Source organism: Scyliorhinus torazame, chromosome 11, assembly GCF_047496885.1.
Source record: "Scyliorhinus torazame isolate Kashiwa2021f chromosome 11, sScyTor2.1, whole genome shotgun sequence".
Taxonomy (NCBI): Eukaryota; Metazoa; Chordata; class Chondrichthyes; order Carcharhiniformes; family Scyliorhinidae; genus Scyliorhinus; species Scyliorhinus torazame.
The window spans coordinates 114,606,662-114,621,740 of NC_092717.1; the positions used below are offsets into that span (position 1 = coordinate 114,606,662).

At 50.9% G+C, this 15,079-nt stretch overlaps 1 protein-coding gene across 2 annotated transcripts in view; it reads right to left on the reverse strand.

Annotated features, from left to right (window-relative positions):
* Window positions 1-15,079, reverse strand: part of trim55a (tripartite motif containing 55a) — a 194,574-nt gene that overhangs the window by 40,166 nt on the left and 139,329 nt on the right. For both annotated transcript variants that reach the window (XM_072467652.1, XM_072467651.1), the window contains exons 6-7: window positions 2,062-2,084; window positions 1,821-1,945 (exon numbers count right to left, since the gene is read on the reverse strand). In XM_072467652.1, the coding sequence (XP_072323753.1) occupies window positions 1,821-1,945; window positions 2,062-2,084 (148 nt within the window). The remainder of the gene's footprint in view (window positions 1-1,820; window positions 1,946-2,061; window positions 2,085-15,079) is intronic.

The window sequence follows — 15,079 nt, forward strand, 5'->3', positions numbered from 1 at the left end:
CTAAAATTTAAAAAAAAACTTTTATAAATGTAATGTGAGAAACATAATTTTCTCCATCCACTATCCTTTCAGCACTGTGACCTGGGCTGCAATTCAGCATCACCTGTCAAGATCTTGATGACTATGAGGGCCTAACCAATAATGATTTTAGCAACTCCATTTCTGCAATACAAAATGACCTTTCCGGTTTCCTCTAGGTGCTCTGTTTCCTCCCACGGTCCAAAGATGTGCAGGTTAGGTGGGGTTACAGGGTTACGGGGATAGAGCGGATGAGTGGGCCTAGGTAGGGTGTTCTTTCAGAGGGTTGGTGCAGACTTGATGGGCCAAATGCCCTCCTTCCGTACTGTAGGCATTCGATGGAATTCCCTAACATCTACAAAGATGTTCAGGGAAATAGAAAATCAAATGGAGTTATGTCTTGTTGGGCTAGTGTTAATGGAACTTTCACCTGTACTGCACGTAAATTGAAACTGTTTATTTTTATCACTGCCTAAAAGTAATGCAATATTTTCTTCCCTAACACTGATCTCAATTACTCCAAGCAGAGAATTGCCCATGAAAGGAATGCAAGTTGGAGGGAACAAGTTGCAGTGTTGCTATCACCAACCCACTTTCTCTTTAAGCTTGGCTCAGCTGCGTTGAAAATATGTAACAGAAACATATGCTCCATCACCGGTGGGTTTTTGGGCCAGAGTGGGGTGGGGGTGGGGTGAAATTGAAAGAACGGATTTTCCTCTGGGTTCCTACCCACCCCAACAACACAGCAAATTATACCATCTTTCCCCCAATTCAGGCTATTAAGGGCCAATTGGCCACTTATGCGCGATTCCCAGCCAGCCTCAATCTTTAGGCTGATGGGAGAAATGAACTTGTGTGGGTGAAGACCAAAAATCAACAGAGTTAAAACTCCAGCAGGAAGGCGCTTCTATCAGAAGCCCTCCTCTCTGAAGTTGGGCACCCCTCCCCCGGCCTCAGGATCTCCCTCCCAACTCCCCCACCGGCCTCTCCCCCGAGACCCCGATCGCCCTATTTGCACCCCCCCAGGCCTTCCCTGCTCTACCCACCCTGGAGCCCTTGAACTTACCTGGGCCTCCATTGCCTAGACTTGTTGCCCAGACTTAGTCTCTGATGTCCTTCAGCATTTCTTCTTCTGCCCACTGCAGCACAGTCAGTGCAGGGATTGGAGAGCTGCCTCTTTAAGGCGGGACTTCCTCCCAATTCAGGGATGGGAGTACTGCCTTCAGCCACTTAATGCCCATTCGAGCGTGAAATGGGCGCAGGACACTTGGAGTCATCGGGGATGTGTTCCCAACTGACTCTTTGGATGATAGGAAGTGAGACCCCACCATCTGAAAAATTCTGGCCATAAAATGTGCAAGTCAACCAACATCTGAAAGAGCAGGGTAAGTTTTTATTTTCATTTCCTGTAACATGGTGGAACAGATTGCCCACTCTACAGAATTTGTCTGCTATTATTCCTCTGTTTTCAATGGAAGGGATGGGCTGGCACAGGTGCCAGTGTTGATGTGGGTTCTATAACCGAGGATCGACTCCGCCAGATTACTACCCATGTGGTGAAGATGAAAAGGTACTCCACAGTCTTTAGTTGAAAGATGATTCTGATGAACAAGTTGTGACCTGACCGAGCAGTATGTTCTCGTTTTATTTCAGAGCAGTTACATTCCTAAGTGAAACGAGTATCGATTAACTAGTTTTCTGATAGTTTTCTGGTACCAACATCTGAAGAAGCACAAAATACACAGCCTATTGGTTAGCATGAAAATTAAATGATCTAACTTTGTTATGGAACATATCCTCACATTTCTGGAAGTCAATCTCCCTCAGAAGCCTTTCTTCCTTCTTAAATTCAGCTGAAAAGTGATCCATATTTTCAAAGCCACGTTCTATTTTCTCCATGTGTGATATTTTCAGTGCTTCAGAAATCCTAAAAAAAATGTCATAGGGTAAATGCATATCTGCATTGAAAGTAGGTTTAAAGATAATGGTACTTATTTCATAAGAAAATTGTTAAATATCAGCCCTATGTCGCTGGGTACTTACTTTTTAATAAGAGGTTTTGTATTCTGTAACAGAAAACACATTTTTATTATATATACCCTTCAAAACAAGCATTTAATTCATCAGGAAGGATAGAATTACAACAATGCTGTGGAATACTAGAGGGTGATTCATTAACATTTATCAGAAATTTCTTTCCTGTTGTTTTAATAGTGGCACTAAACCTCTGCTAAAATAATAGAGGAGAAATTTAACTGAATCCAACCTTTAAGTTCTGGTATTCTGTACCCCACAGCACCATTTCAAACTTTAAGTTTCTTGTTTGTGAAGCACACAAATTTGACCGGCAGCAGGCTCATCACGCTAGCCCCACACCAGCTTGGCTGGAGCATCATGGTACATCTCCCTGAGTAATGACAACTTAACAGAGAAGAATATGGCAAACAAGACGGAGTAGAGTAGGACTGAAGAAAAGGGAGGCAGTGGTGCAGTGGTATTGTCACTGGACTGGTAATCCAGAGATCCAGGACAATGTTCTGGGGACCCGGGTTCGAATCCCGCCTTGGCAGATGGTGACATTTGAATTCAATTTAGGGGTGGCAGGATGGCACAGTGGTTAGCACTGCTGTCTCACAGCTCCAGGGTCCCAGGTTCAATTCCAGCCTCGGGTGACGTTCTGTGTGGAGTTTGCACTTTCTCCCTGTGTCTGTGTGGGTTTCCTCCGGGTGCTCCGGCTTCCTCCCACAGTCCAAATATTTGCAAGTTAGGTGGATTGGCCACGCTAAATTGCCCCTTATTGTCCAAAGTGTTCTTTCAGGGGCCGGTGTAGACTCGATGGGCTGAATGGCCTCCTTCTGCACTGTAAATTCTAATGGGCATTTTGCTGCCCATTGTGTTCTCTACTACCAACAAGGATAAGAATAGCAACAATATGCCAACACCAAGTTCTCTACACTGACACTAACGGCAACATATACTGCCTTTCCTTCACTGCCATAGAGTCAAATCTTGGCTCTTGCTACATCATCACAGCGCCACAGTCAGCATTGGGGGCACACCATGTCCTGAGGTAATGAGGAACAGGCAGCAGGTGTGAGTTTGTCTATATCACCCACAAATCCAGGAAAAAAAGTCAAATCAGTAGACATGAGGAAACATTATTACTATTAGATGTATGCATTTCTTTGGTGTGCATTACCATAGAATATGGCTTAGTGGTGGAATTCCCACCCCTAAAGGTTTTCAGTCCCACTTCAGGTAGGCCCAGAATATGAAGACCAGAGTAGGATCTGTAACTACTGGGAGAGGTTCTGCAGGAATACTTATGTCGGTGGCCCATGCAGCACTCCATGTTGGGAAGGGTGCTCACAAAGGCATCCTCTGTGTACACTGGAAGCTGTCATAATGTCATCCAGCCCTATCGACTGATTCAACGCTCTATTTGCATATTTGGAACACCCAGGTCCATGTAACATATTTGCTTGTCATTCACTAAATAGCGTAGATTCAGCTGCAAGAGGCGCCCAGTACTAATGTTATTTGAAGGACTCGGGACTCAACTTAAAGGTAATGTAATTTAGAATGACTTCTGCTATTGCAAAGTCTCTGGAAGGACTGTGGAATGTTTTTTAGAGTTGTTGTGGTGAGTTACTGGATTTGGCAGGGAGTGGCACTGCATCCTGGCAGAGAGGGCAGGGGATGTGGTGACCTGAACACACACAGACTGCAACTGGTATGGGGCAGCAGAAGCAAGGCTTCTGGATCTTCAGTACAACAGAGAGATGGAGTAGAGGTTGCAGAGAGGGGAAAGCTCTATCCTTGATGTTGCCGGCCCTAAATGAGGCAGCAGCTTTAAGAGACAGCCCGGCAAACTCAAAGGTAGCCCAGTGTGAGATCTCTGATTGCTGAGGCAGACTTGATGCTGACAAGTATGGGCATAGGACCCCCATTTGGTACCACAGGAACATCCAACCCTCTCTCGCTCTCTACCATTCTTTATGCATTGTCCATTTCTTCCTTCACTAGCTCTCCCTCCTTCCTCTCTTGGCATTCCTTTCTTTTCAGACATTAAGACATGAGAATTAGGCCATTCGGCCCATCGAGTCTGCTCCGCCATTCAATCATGGCTGATATGTTTCTCATCCCCAGTCTCCTGCCTTCTCCCCATAAGCCTTGTTCCCCTTTTGCTTGTCATCTTCACATTGTCTCTAAATGTAATCACTATTTTATCTCCACCTACACACTCCCTTGCTCTCATGCAGCTCCCCATGTATTTAGCAGTGGGAAGGACTATCCATGAGCATTATTTAAAGGGATCATCAAATATTTCAGCCGTGGATTGATTTCTACTGGCCATTGCTGAGTTAGTGGAATTGCTGTGAGGTTTCTACTGCTACTTAAGTTGCTGAAGTCTACAGGGAATTTCATGGTGCTTGGTGAAGACTTTGGTTTGTGCTTCAAGGGCTCAGCTCACTTCACCAGTTCCCAGTCATGGTGGTACAGTTTCCATGCCCCTTGGCCTGCAGCATGACAGAGAGAATAAGCAAAGGCAACACAGAGGAGGATAAAAGCAAATCACTGCGGATGCTGGAAATCTGAAATAAAAACAGGAAATGCTGAAACAACTCAGCAGACCTGCCAGCATCTGTGGAGAGATAGGCAAAGTTAACGTTTTAAGTCCATGTGGCTCTGCTCCTCTAAAGAAGAGTCTTATGGGCTTGAAACGTTAACCCTGTTTCTCTCTTCACAGATGCTGCCAGACTAGCTGAGTTTATCCAGCATTTTCTGCATTTATTATAGAGGAGGATAAGCTGCTGGAAGAGGGCATAGGAGGGTGAGGGGGAAAAGGCTCTCAGCAAGAGGCCATATCTACCCAGGATCTTCAAGAAGTATTTTTCCCATCTCACTCTCAGTGAGAAAGAGCGTAGCCACCTCCATTTCACAAAGGAGATTCTCACTGAAATCTGCTGCCTGTTGTCGGCTGATCTACCGCCTCAGAGGACAATATGGTCAGTTGCTGTAAAAGTGACAGTGACCTTCAGCTTCTTTATATCAGGCTCTTTCCAGGCTGGAGCAGGAGAAATCACCAACAGCGTGAAGTTTCTCATCCACTGCTATACGAGGGAGGTCACTGACTCTCAGTATGCAAAGAGATGGGAATGTGTTACATTTTATCTTTCCGAAGAGGAGTGAAGACTACAACTTTCCCATGATGTGACGTGCCATTGACTGCATACACATCGTGTAAATTTAGAGGTGTGTCACAGCCACAAAGGCCTCAACTCCCATAATGTGCAGCTGGTGTGTGACCATGCCCAGGGTCCTGGCAGCTGTCATGGTGTCTTCATTCTGAAGCCGTCCACTCCACCATCAGCATTTGAGCCACTGCAGGAAACCACAGGGTGGCTAATGGGCAACGAGGCCCATCCACTGACCACTGGGCTCATGACTCTGGTGTGCAACACATGCACATGTGGGCAATGTAAATATAATGAGGCAGAACACTGGGGTGCTTAAGGAAATCTTCTGCTGCTTGGGCTGCTCTGGAGGGGAACTGTAACACCCTCCAAGGCAACCTGTCATGATTCATCATGGTCCGCTGCACCCTTCACAATCACAGCATCGTGACAGCACAGGTGGTGCCATCAGGTGCATTTCAAGCAGCTGAAGAAAAGAATGAGAAAGGAGGAAGTGGAGGAGAAGGGGAGGAGGCAACCAACAAGTCCCCTTTCCAGTCGTGAGTGCCATGCCTTATCTTCCTTCTTTTACTGACCATCACAGTGGCCACAATGCTGAAATAAAATCTAGCTCAGAGCAAACATTCCAAACCAACATTAACAATCAAACTGTCCAATATTACATACAAAAGTTAGCTAATCACCCTTGTGCATTCCCTTAGTTCCTGTCTTCCGGTGCCTTTGCATATCCCAGAGCTCCTACACAGTGGTGTCCCATTTGCTGCACTATGGCTGGTGGAAAGCCAATTACTTTCACTGGGGATGGGGGGGTCAAGGTGACCTTGCAGGGTGATCTCACAAAGCTCTGGGCCTTGAGGGCGAGGCTTTAGACTGCACAATCCCGCTAAGGGTGACAGCAGTATAAGCTGCATGGTTGACAGGCAACAGCCAGGGCACTGGGAGGCCTGGATTTTATGGGGCAATGGTGGCCCTTTCTCAAACTAAAAGTCGAGGGCAAACCTGCCTCAGTCAGTTTTGGGAGCCCCAACCAGATTTTATGTGCAGTCGACAATTAACTGCCCGGCATCAGGGCTCCTGTACCTTTAAGGGATAATGTCCCACCTCCAAAGAGCTGTCAGTCTATCAGAGGGCTGGCAGCTTTTCAGACCCAGTATCACCATGAGGAGCAGTGGTCAATGCTGATACTGCAACATTGCAGGAACAGTGGGAGTTTCCATCTTGGCACTCAAACTTTGGGTGGCTTCTTCTTGTGTTACAGTACAAACTGAGACTAGGCCACCAAGTAACTACACCATGGTTGCATCCACAAGCATGGGAATGACGTTGGTCACCAATTCAACACTGGAAAGGATGGACTCCTCTATGTGCCAGGTTGGTGCTAGGCTCCTCTGTGATTCTTGACAATGGCTGCAGACCTTTTGGCCTATCAATGCACCAAACATGTCTATGTACATATTCGTAGCATTTTTCTGTCCTCATCTGAGTCCTTTGCAGCAGAATTTGTCTCACCCTCCATGAAGTGGCACCTGCACTACCCTTTCCCTCTGTCTTGATTGTAGGCTCCTTATCCGGTGCCTCGCTACATGCAGATTTAAGCTACCCTCTAAAGTATCTGCAGTGTTCCGCATCCAAGACAGTGGCTGCAAGTGTAAGAGTAAATGATGGTGCTTCTTCTTCATCATCAATATCTTCCTCATCTTGCTCCTGTACCACTGATTGGACAGATCACAGTTATTGGGTATCTGCAAGGAGAAAGGCACAAGGGTAGGATTGCAATGAGGGAAAGGGGAGAAACATGCTTTAACTCTATGCAGTCTGTAAAGCAAAAGAGATTTTGGATTCAGGGGGAAATGAGATGTGAGCAGGAGGATTAGGTATGAGGATATCATCACCTTCAATGGTTTCAGCCATGTTACTGGACAAAACCACAGCAATGATTGCTCTCAGAAGGGTGAGCACTGTCTCAATCATTGTGCTGAGGACATGCAGCTATGGTCGTGTGGGTTGTGCGCCACTTTATCCAGCAACAGAGAGCGAAGGGTGCCAGTGAATGCGGTACATTGTGTTGGCTGATGTTCATGTCATGGTTGTATAGCTGTGCAATCTGTGAGGGGTGGGTGTGAGGTTTGTAGCAATAAGTGTGTGAGGGTGAGGTAAAGCTGTGAATGTGGAGTATGACTGATAGAAATATTAGCAGGTGAGTGGTGGGGGTGTACTGCATTGTGAAGTGTGTGAGGCTGATGGCGCAGTTGGTGGGATATCACATTTGAAGATCCATTCACTGGCCTTGACCATTCGTATGTGGTCACTGAATCTTATGCAGCACTGTAACCAGGTTCTTGGCTACAGTGCTGGCATTGACTTGCACAGCTGTCTGCTCCCACTGACTTTCCCAGTGTCTGTATGGAGGAACCCCTGTCTGCTGTGCATAGAGAATATCTTTCCTTGTATCCATCTCCTGCACTGAGGTCTATACTGCTGCTTCAGAGAACCTCAGAGCCCACTCTCTTCGGTTTTGTGCCATTCATATCGCTTTCTCATGGGAAAATCACTACTAGAATGGTGTTCAGCATTGCTCCAGTCAAAATGTACCTCCCCTTTAAGAGGTGCAGGTTGACTTTACGTCTAGTGCAGGCTAGCTTTAACTTAGGCTAGCCTTTCATGATTTTGCATCCCCATTTAGGGATGCAGTTACTCATCATCATGTTTAGGTTTGGGTTGCACACAACAATTAAGTAAATGAGCAGTTCCAAAGAGGAGTCATATTGGACTTAAAGTGTTAACTCTTTTCCTGCTCCATAGATGCTGTCAGACCTGCTGAGTTTTTCCAGCACTTTTTGTTTTTATTTCAGATCTCCAGCATCAACAGTATCCAACTTCTATTATTATGAAGCTGGTGACCTGCCTATATCAGAATCAATGGGCTTGTCTGCATCGATCTCCAAACCTATTTGCATTATATTTTATGGCCACAATATTATTTTCAGACTATAAAGCAGCTTTAGTGAGGGAATGTCATGGAAAGTGTATGGGGTAAATGTTGTTTTTGGCAGAATGTAATTCGTCATTTTTGTGAAATGATGTGGCAGAGGCAGTTGTTGACCTTGGCCGCGGCAACCACGTTGATTGAAGTTCTGCAATATGAATGGTTGGTCGAACAGAGTTATTTTATTCTGCAGTCAAATTGATTGTTGGGTCTTTTACAATGCAACATTGGTAACATTGATATAGTCACAAGGCTTTTAATATTATAACGTTAACACTAAGATGTTCCTTTCTTCAGGTTCAACTGTTAAAATCCAATAAAATTCTAGTACTATTAAGTATGGAAATAGGAGGGGCTTCCGGTTGCAGCTATGCTGAGCTAAGTCGCACGCTCGGCAGCTCCTGCCAGAAATTGACTTTTGGGCTCTTTTTAGGGGCCCCAGCGGCATTTGTTCGACGGTTCCCAGTGTGGGAAGGTGACAGTACGATTTCCCTGGCATTGTATGGATTGGACCAGTAATTCTGGTGCAGCGAAAAGTGCGAGCGAGGAAAGCCAAGATGGCGGCGGGTGGAGACCAGGCAGCGTGGGCGCAGTGGTCACAAGAGCAGCAGGAGTTTCTCAAGCGCTGCTTCACGGAACTGAAAGCAGAGCTGCTGGAGCCGATGAAGGCTTCGATCGACAAGCTGGTCGAGACCCAGAAGGCCCAAGGGGCGGCGATCCGGGAGGTGCGGCAGAAGGCCTCGGAGACTGAGGATGAGATACTGGGCCTGGCGGTGAAGGTGGAGGCGCATGAGGCGCTGCAAAAGAAATGGCAGGAGAAGTTCGAGGACATGGAGAATCGGTCGAGGAGGAAGAACCTGCAGATTCTGGGTCTCCCAGAGGGAGTGGAGAGGTCGGATGCTGGAGCATATGTGGTCACGATGCTGAACACATTGATGGGCGCAGGTGCCTTCCCCAGCCCCCTGGAGCTGGATGGGGCCCACCGAGTCCTGGCGAGGAGGCCCAAGTCTAACGAGCCGCCGCGGGCGGTATTGGTGCGGTTCCACCACTTGGTGGACAGGGAGTGTGTCCTAAGATAGGCAAAAAAGGAGCGGAGCAGCAGGTGGGAGAATGCAGAGGTCCGTATATACTAGGACTGGAGCGTGAAGGTGGCCAAGAAGAGGGCCGGGTACTATCGGGCTAAGGCGGTTCTGCATCGGAAGGGGCTGAAATTCGGGATGCTGCAGCCGGCGCGACTGTGGGTCACGTTTAAGGACCGGCACCATTACTTTGAGACACCTGAGGAGGTGTGGACTTTTATTCAGGCCGAAAAGTTGGGCACGGACTGAGGGTCGGTTGTGAGGGGAGGTCGCGGGGGGCTACTGTGGTTACTGTGCTTTGGGGATGTTGGGGGATGTTCTGTTCTGTTCTGTATTGTTTCCTCGGGTGCTGGGTGGGGTAGGGTGAAATGGTTCGAAGTTGGGGATTTTGTGAGAGTGTGGGCGTCGGTGGTCGGAAGGACGGGGCCCCGTTGGCGGGAGGGGAGATGGGAGGCCCGAGGTGGGGGAGCTGGGATTAGGCCGCAAAAGGGAGCTGCGCCAGAGAGGGCGGGGCCGGTTTGATGGAAAGCGTGGGCTTTTTCCCGCGCTAGGGAAGGAAGGGGGCGGGGCTTGGGGGGAAGGAAAGTGTTGGAGAGGAGCGCCCGCTGATGAACAGGGGGGGGGGAGACTACCACAGGGGGGGGGGGGTCCATGGAGTGGCGGGAGTTGCTGGGGCCAGCAGGAGTCAGCTGACTTACGGGAGTGCTATGGGGGGAGCAACACAGCTATGGGGGGACCTAGCTGGAGGATGAGGGGGGGGGGGGGGGGGACTGGGTTGCTGCTGCATTGGCCAAAGGGGAGCTGGAGCTCGGAGAGAGATTCGGGGAGGGGGTCTGCCGCAGGGGGGGAATGGAGAGTGTGGGAGGCGCGGGCACATGGCTGGCCTAGAAAAGGGGATGGCTAATCGGGCGGGGGGGGGGGGGGGGGGGGGGTGGCGGGATCAGGCTGATAACTTGGAATGTGAGAGGCCTGAACGGGCCGGTCAAGAGGGCCCGTGTGTTCGTGAACCTGAAGGGACTGAAGGCAGATGTGGTTATGTTCCAGGAGACGCATTTGAGGATGGCAGATCAGGTTAGGCTGAGAAAGGGATGGGTAGGGCAGGACGCAAAGAATCGAGGGGTGGCGATTTTGGCGGGGAAGCGGGTGTCGTTTGAGGCGCTGAATATCGTGGCAGACAATGGAGGTAGGTATGTGATGGTGAGTGGTAAGCTGCAGGGGGTGCGGGTGGTATTAGTGAATGTATATGCCCCGAATTGGGACGATGCCGGATTTATACGGCGCATGTTGGGACGGATTCCGGACCTGGAGGCAGGGAGCTTGATAATGTGGGGGGACGTCAACACGGTACTGGATCCAACATTGGACCGCTCCAGGTCCAGGATGGGTAAGAGGCCGGCGGCGGCCAAGGTGCTGAGGGGGTTTATGGACCAGATGGGAGGAGTGGACCCATGGAGGTTTGTCAGGCCGGGGGCCAGGGAATTTTCTTTTTTTTCCCACGTCCATAAAACCTACTCCCGGATAGACGTCTTTGTTATGAGCAGGGCACTAATCCCGAGGGTGGAGGACACGGAGTATTCGTCCATAGCCATCTCAGACCATGCCTCGCATTGGTTGGAGCTGGAGCTAGGGGAGGAGAGGGACCAGCGCCCGCTGTGGTGCCTGGATGTTGGCTTGCTGGCGGATGAGGAGGTGAGCGGGCGGATCTGGGGGTGCATTGAAAGCTATCTAGAGGCTCACGATAATGGGGAGGTGCAGGTGGGGGTGATCTGGGAGGCGCTGAAGGCGGTGATTAGGGGAGAGCTAATTTCCACTATGGCTCCAAGGAGAAGAAGGAGAGGAGAGAGAGGGAGAGATTGGTGGGGGAGATTTTAAGGGTGGATAGGAGGTATGCAGAGGTCCCCGAGGAGGGACTACTCAAGGATCGACGAAGCCTCCAGGCCGAGTTCTACCTGTTGACCACCAAGAAGGCAGAGGTGCAGTGGAGGAAAGTGCAAGGGGCGGTGTATGAATACGGGAGAAGGCTAGCCGGATGCTGGCCCACCAGCTTCGGAAGCGGGAGGCAGCGAGGGAGATTGGGGGAGTTAGGGATAAAGGGGGGAACACGGTGCGGAGTGCGGTGGGAATAAATGGGGTATTTAGAGACTTTTATGAGGGGCTGTATAGGTCTGGGCCCCCGACGGAGGAGGGGGGGGATGCGTCGATTTTTGGATCGGCTGAGGTTCCCGAGGGTGGAGAAGGAGCAGGTGGCTGGGCTTGGGGCACTGATAGGGCTGGAGAAGCTGACTAAGGGGCTGGGGAGTATGCAGGCGGGTAAGGCACCGGGGCCAGATGGGTTCCCGGTAGAATTTTACCGGAAGTACATGGACCTGCTGGGCCCTCTATTAGTGAGGACTTTCAATGAGGCAAGGGAGGGGGGTGCCCTACCCCCGACAATGTCCAGGGCACTGATCTCGCTGATCTTGAAGCGGGACAAGGACCCATTACTGTGTGGGCCGTATAAGCCAATCTCTCTCCTCAACGTGGACGAGAAGCTGTTAGCGAAGGTGTTGGCTACCAGAATTGAGGACTGTGTCCCGGGGGTGATTCACGAGGACCAGACAGGTTTTGTTAAGGGAAGGCAGCTGAATACCAATGTGCGGAAGCTCCTTAACGTAATGATGATTCCTGCAGTGGAGGGGGAAGCGGAGATAGTGGCGGCGATGGACGCGGAGAAGGCCTTCGATAGGGTGGAGTGGGGGCTGGTCCGGGGGGGTGGGGAGGGGAACACCAGGTATCGTTGTATGCCGATGACCTGTTACTGTATGTGGCGTACCCAGTGGGGGGGATGCCGGAGGTGATGCGGATCCTCAGGGAGTTTGGGGACTTTTCCGGGTAAAAGCTCAACGTGGGGAAGAGTGAGCTCTTCGTGGTACACCCAGGGGACCAGGGAAGGGGGATAGATGAGCTTCCACTGAAGAGGGCGGAAAGGAGTTTTCGGTACTTAGGGATCCAGGTGGCCAGGAGCTGGGGGCCCTACACAAGCTCGACTTGACGAGGCTGGTGGAGCAGATGGAGGAGTTTAAAAGGTGGGATATGCTGCCACTCTCCCTGGTGGGTAGGGTACAGTCGGTGAAGATGACGGTGCTCCCGAGGTTCCTTTTTATATTCCAGTGCCTCCCGATCCTGATCCCCAAGGCCTTTTTTAAGCGGGTCAGTAGGAGCACCATGGGATTCGTGTGGGCGAAAAAGACCACGAGGGTGAGAAGGGTGTTTCTGGAGCGGAGTAGGGACAGAGGAGGGCTAGCGTTACCTAATCTGTGTGGGTATTACTGGGCTGCCAATGTGACGATGATACGCAAGTGGGTAATAGAGGGGGAGGGGGCGGCGTGGAAGAGGCTGGAGATGGCATCCTGTGTGGGCACGAGTCTGGGAGCGCTGGTGACAGCACCGCTGCCGCTCCCGCCGACTAGGTACACCACAAGTCCAGTGGTGGCGGCGACTCTGAAAATTTTGGGGCAGTGGAGACACCACAGGGGTGAGGCAGAGGCTTCGGTTTGGTCCCCGATCCTGGAGAACCATCGGTTCGTCCCAGGGAGAATGGATGGAGGGTTCCTGAGCTGGCACAGGGCAGGAATTAGAAGGATGGGGGACCTGTTTATAGATGGGACGTTTGCGAGCCTTGGGGCGCTGGAGGAAAAATTTGGACTTCCCTCCAGAAATGCCTTCAGGTACATGCAGGTAAGGGTGTTTGTAAGACGGCAGGTGAGGGAGTTCCCGCTGCTTCCAGCACGTAGGATCCAGGATAGGGTGCTCTCGGGGGTGTGGGTTGGAGAGGGCAGGGTCTCGGCGATCTACCAGGAGATGCAGGAGGAGGAGACCTCGGTGGAGGAGCTAAGGGGTAAATGGGAGGAGGAGCTTGGTGAGGAGATAGACGAGGGTGCGTGGGCGGACGCCCTGGGTTGGGTTAATTCTTCCTCCTCTTGCACCAGGCTTAGCCTGATACAATTTAAGGTTCTTCACAGAGCGCATATGACAGGGGCGAGGCTGAGCAGGTTCTTTGGGGTGTAAGACAGGTGTGGGAGGTGCTCGGGAAGCCCAGCAAATCACATCCACATGTTCTGGGCATGCCCGACGCTGGATGGGTTCTGGAGGGGTATTGCGAGGACGGTGTCTAAGGTGGTGAACATACGGGTTAAGCCGAGCTGGAGGTTAGCACTATTTGGAGTATCGGACAAGCCGGGAGTGCAGGAGGCGAAAGAGGCCAGTATGCTGGCCTTTGCGTCCCTGGTAGCCCGGCGGAGGATTCTGCTACAGTGGAAAGATGCGAGGCCCCCAAGCGTGGAAGCCTGGATCAGCGACATCAGCGACATGGCAGGGTTCAATATATTGGAGAGGGTACAATTTGCCTTGAGAGGGTCTGTGCAAGGGTTCTTCAGGCAGTGGCAACCGTCCCTAGACTTTCTAGCGGAGCGTTAGGAGGTGGTCAGCAGCAGCAGCAGCCCAGAGGGGCAGGGGTGGGTGTACTTTGTGTTTTCTACTGTGTTTATTATTGCTTAATGGGGGGTTTGTATATTGGGGGAATTCGTGATGTAGTTGTAAGATGTTTATTTATGTGTTCTTTGTTTTTCTTTTTTCTGTAAGGGGGAGGGGGTTTGTTGAAAATACATAAAAATGTGAATAAAAATATTTCTTTTTAAAAAAAGAGTATGGAAATAGGAGAGTAGAGGTTTTTTTTAAATTTTAGAGTACCCAATTCATTTTTTCCAATTAAGGGGCAATTTAGCGTGTTCAATCCACCTACCCTGCACATCTTTGGGCTGTGGAAGGAAACCGGAGCACCCGGAGGAAACCCACGCAGACAAGGGGAGAAAGTGCAAAATGCACACAGAGGGCAAAATTCTCCCGAAACGGCGCGATGTCCGCCGACTGGCGCCCAAAACGGTGCCAATCAGACGGGCATCGCGCCGCCCCAAAGGTGCGGAATGCTCCGCATCTTTGGGGGCCGAGCCCCAACATTGAGGGGCTAGGCCGACGCCGGAGGAATTTCCGCCCCGCCAGCTGGATAAGAAATATTGAGATATTAAGTGGGGTCAGAGTAAGAAGAAATGTATTGAGATTTAAATTAGGTTTAATGTATATAAACACATAAAGCATAGGAAGTAAGGTTGGTGAGCTTCCGACGCAGATAACCACATTTGAGTATGATGATCTGGTGATAATGGAGACCTAACTCAAAAAAGGACTGACTACGAAACATTTCTGGATACAGGGGGCAGGATTCTCTCAGCCCGGGGCCGGGCCGGAGAATCCCCGTGACCGGCGCGAGTCATTCCACGCTACCCCTACGCCGGGACGCGATTCTCCACAGAGAATCGGCACCATTGGCGCCGGCAGGGACGGCGCGGCGCCGGTCGGGGGCCGCTCTACGCAGCCCCTCCGGCGGTTCTCGGCCCAGGATGGGCCGAGCAGCCGTAGCAAAAAACCCGAATCCCGCCAGTGCCGTTCTAATCTGCTCTTAGCCGGCGGGACCTTGGCGTGGAAGGGTCTGGGGGTGGCCTGTGGGGGGGGGGGCAAGGGGGAGATCGAACCCAGGGGGAGGCCTCCGTTGTGGCCTGGCCCGCGATCGGGGCCCATCGATCGGCGGGCCGGCCTCTCGGGCTGGTGTCCTCCTTTCTTCTGCCCCTTTAGCCCTACGCTATGTTGTGTCGGGGCCAGCACAGAGAAGGGTGCCACTGCGCACGCGCGGACCCTGCGGCGCTCAGTTGACGCCAGGATCAGCAGCTGGAGCGGCGTGGGCCGTTCCAGTGCCCTGCTGGCCC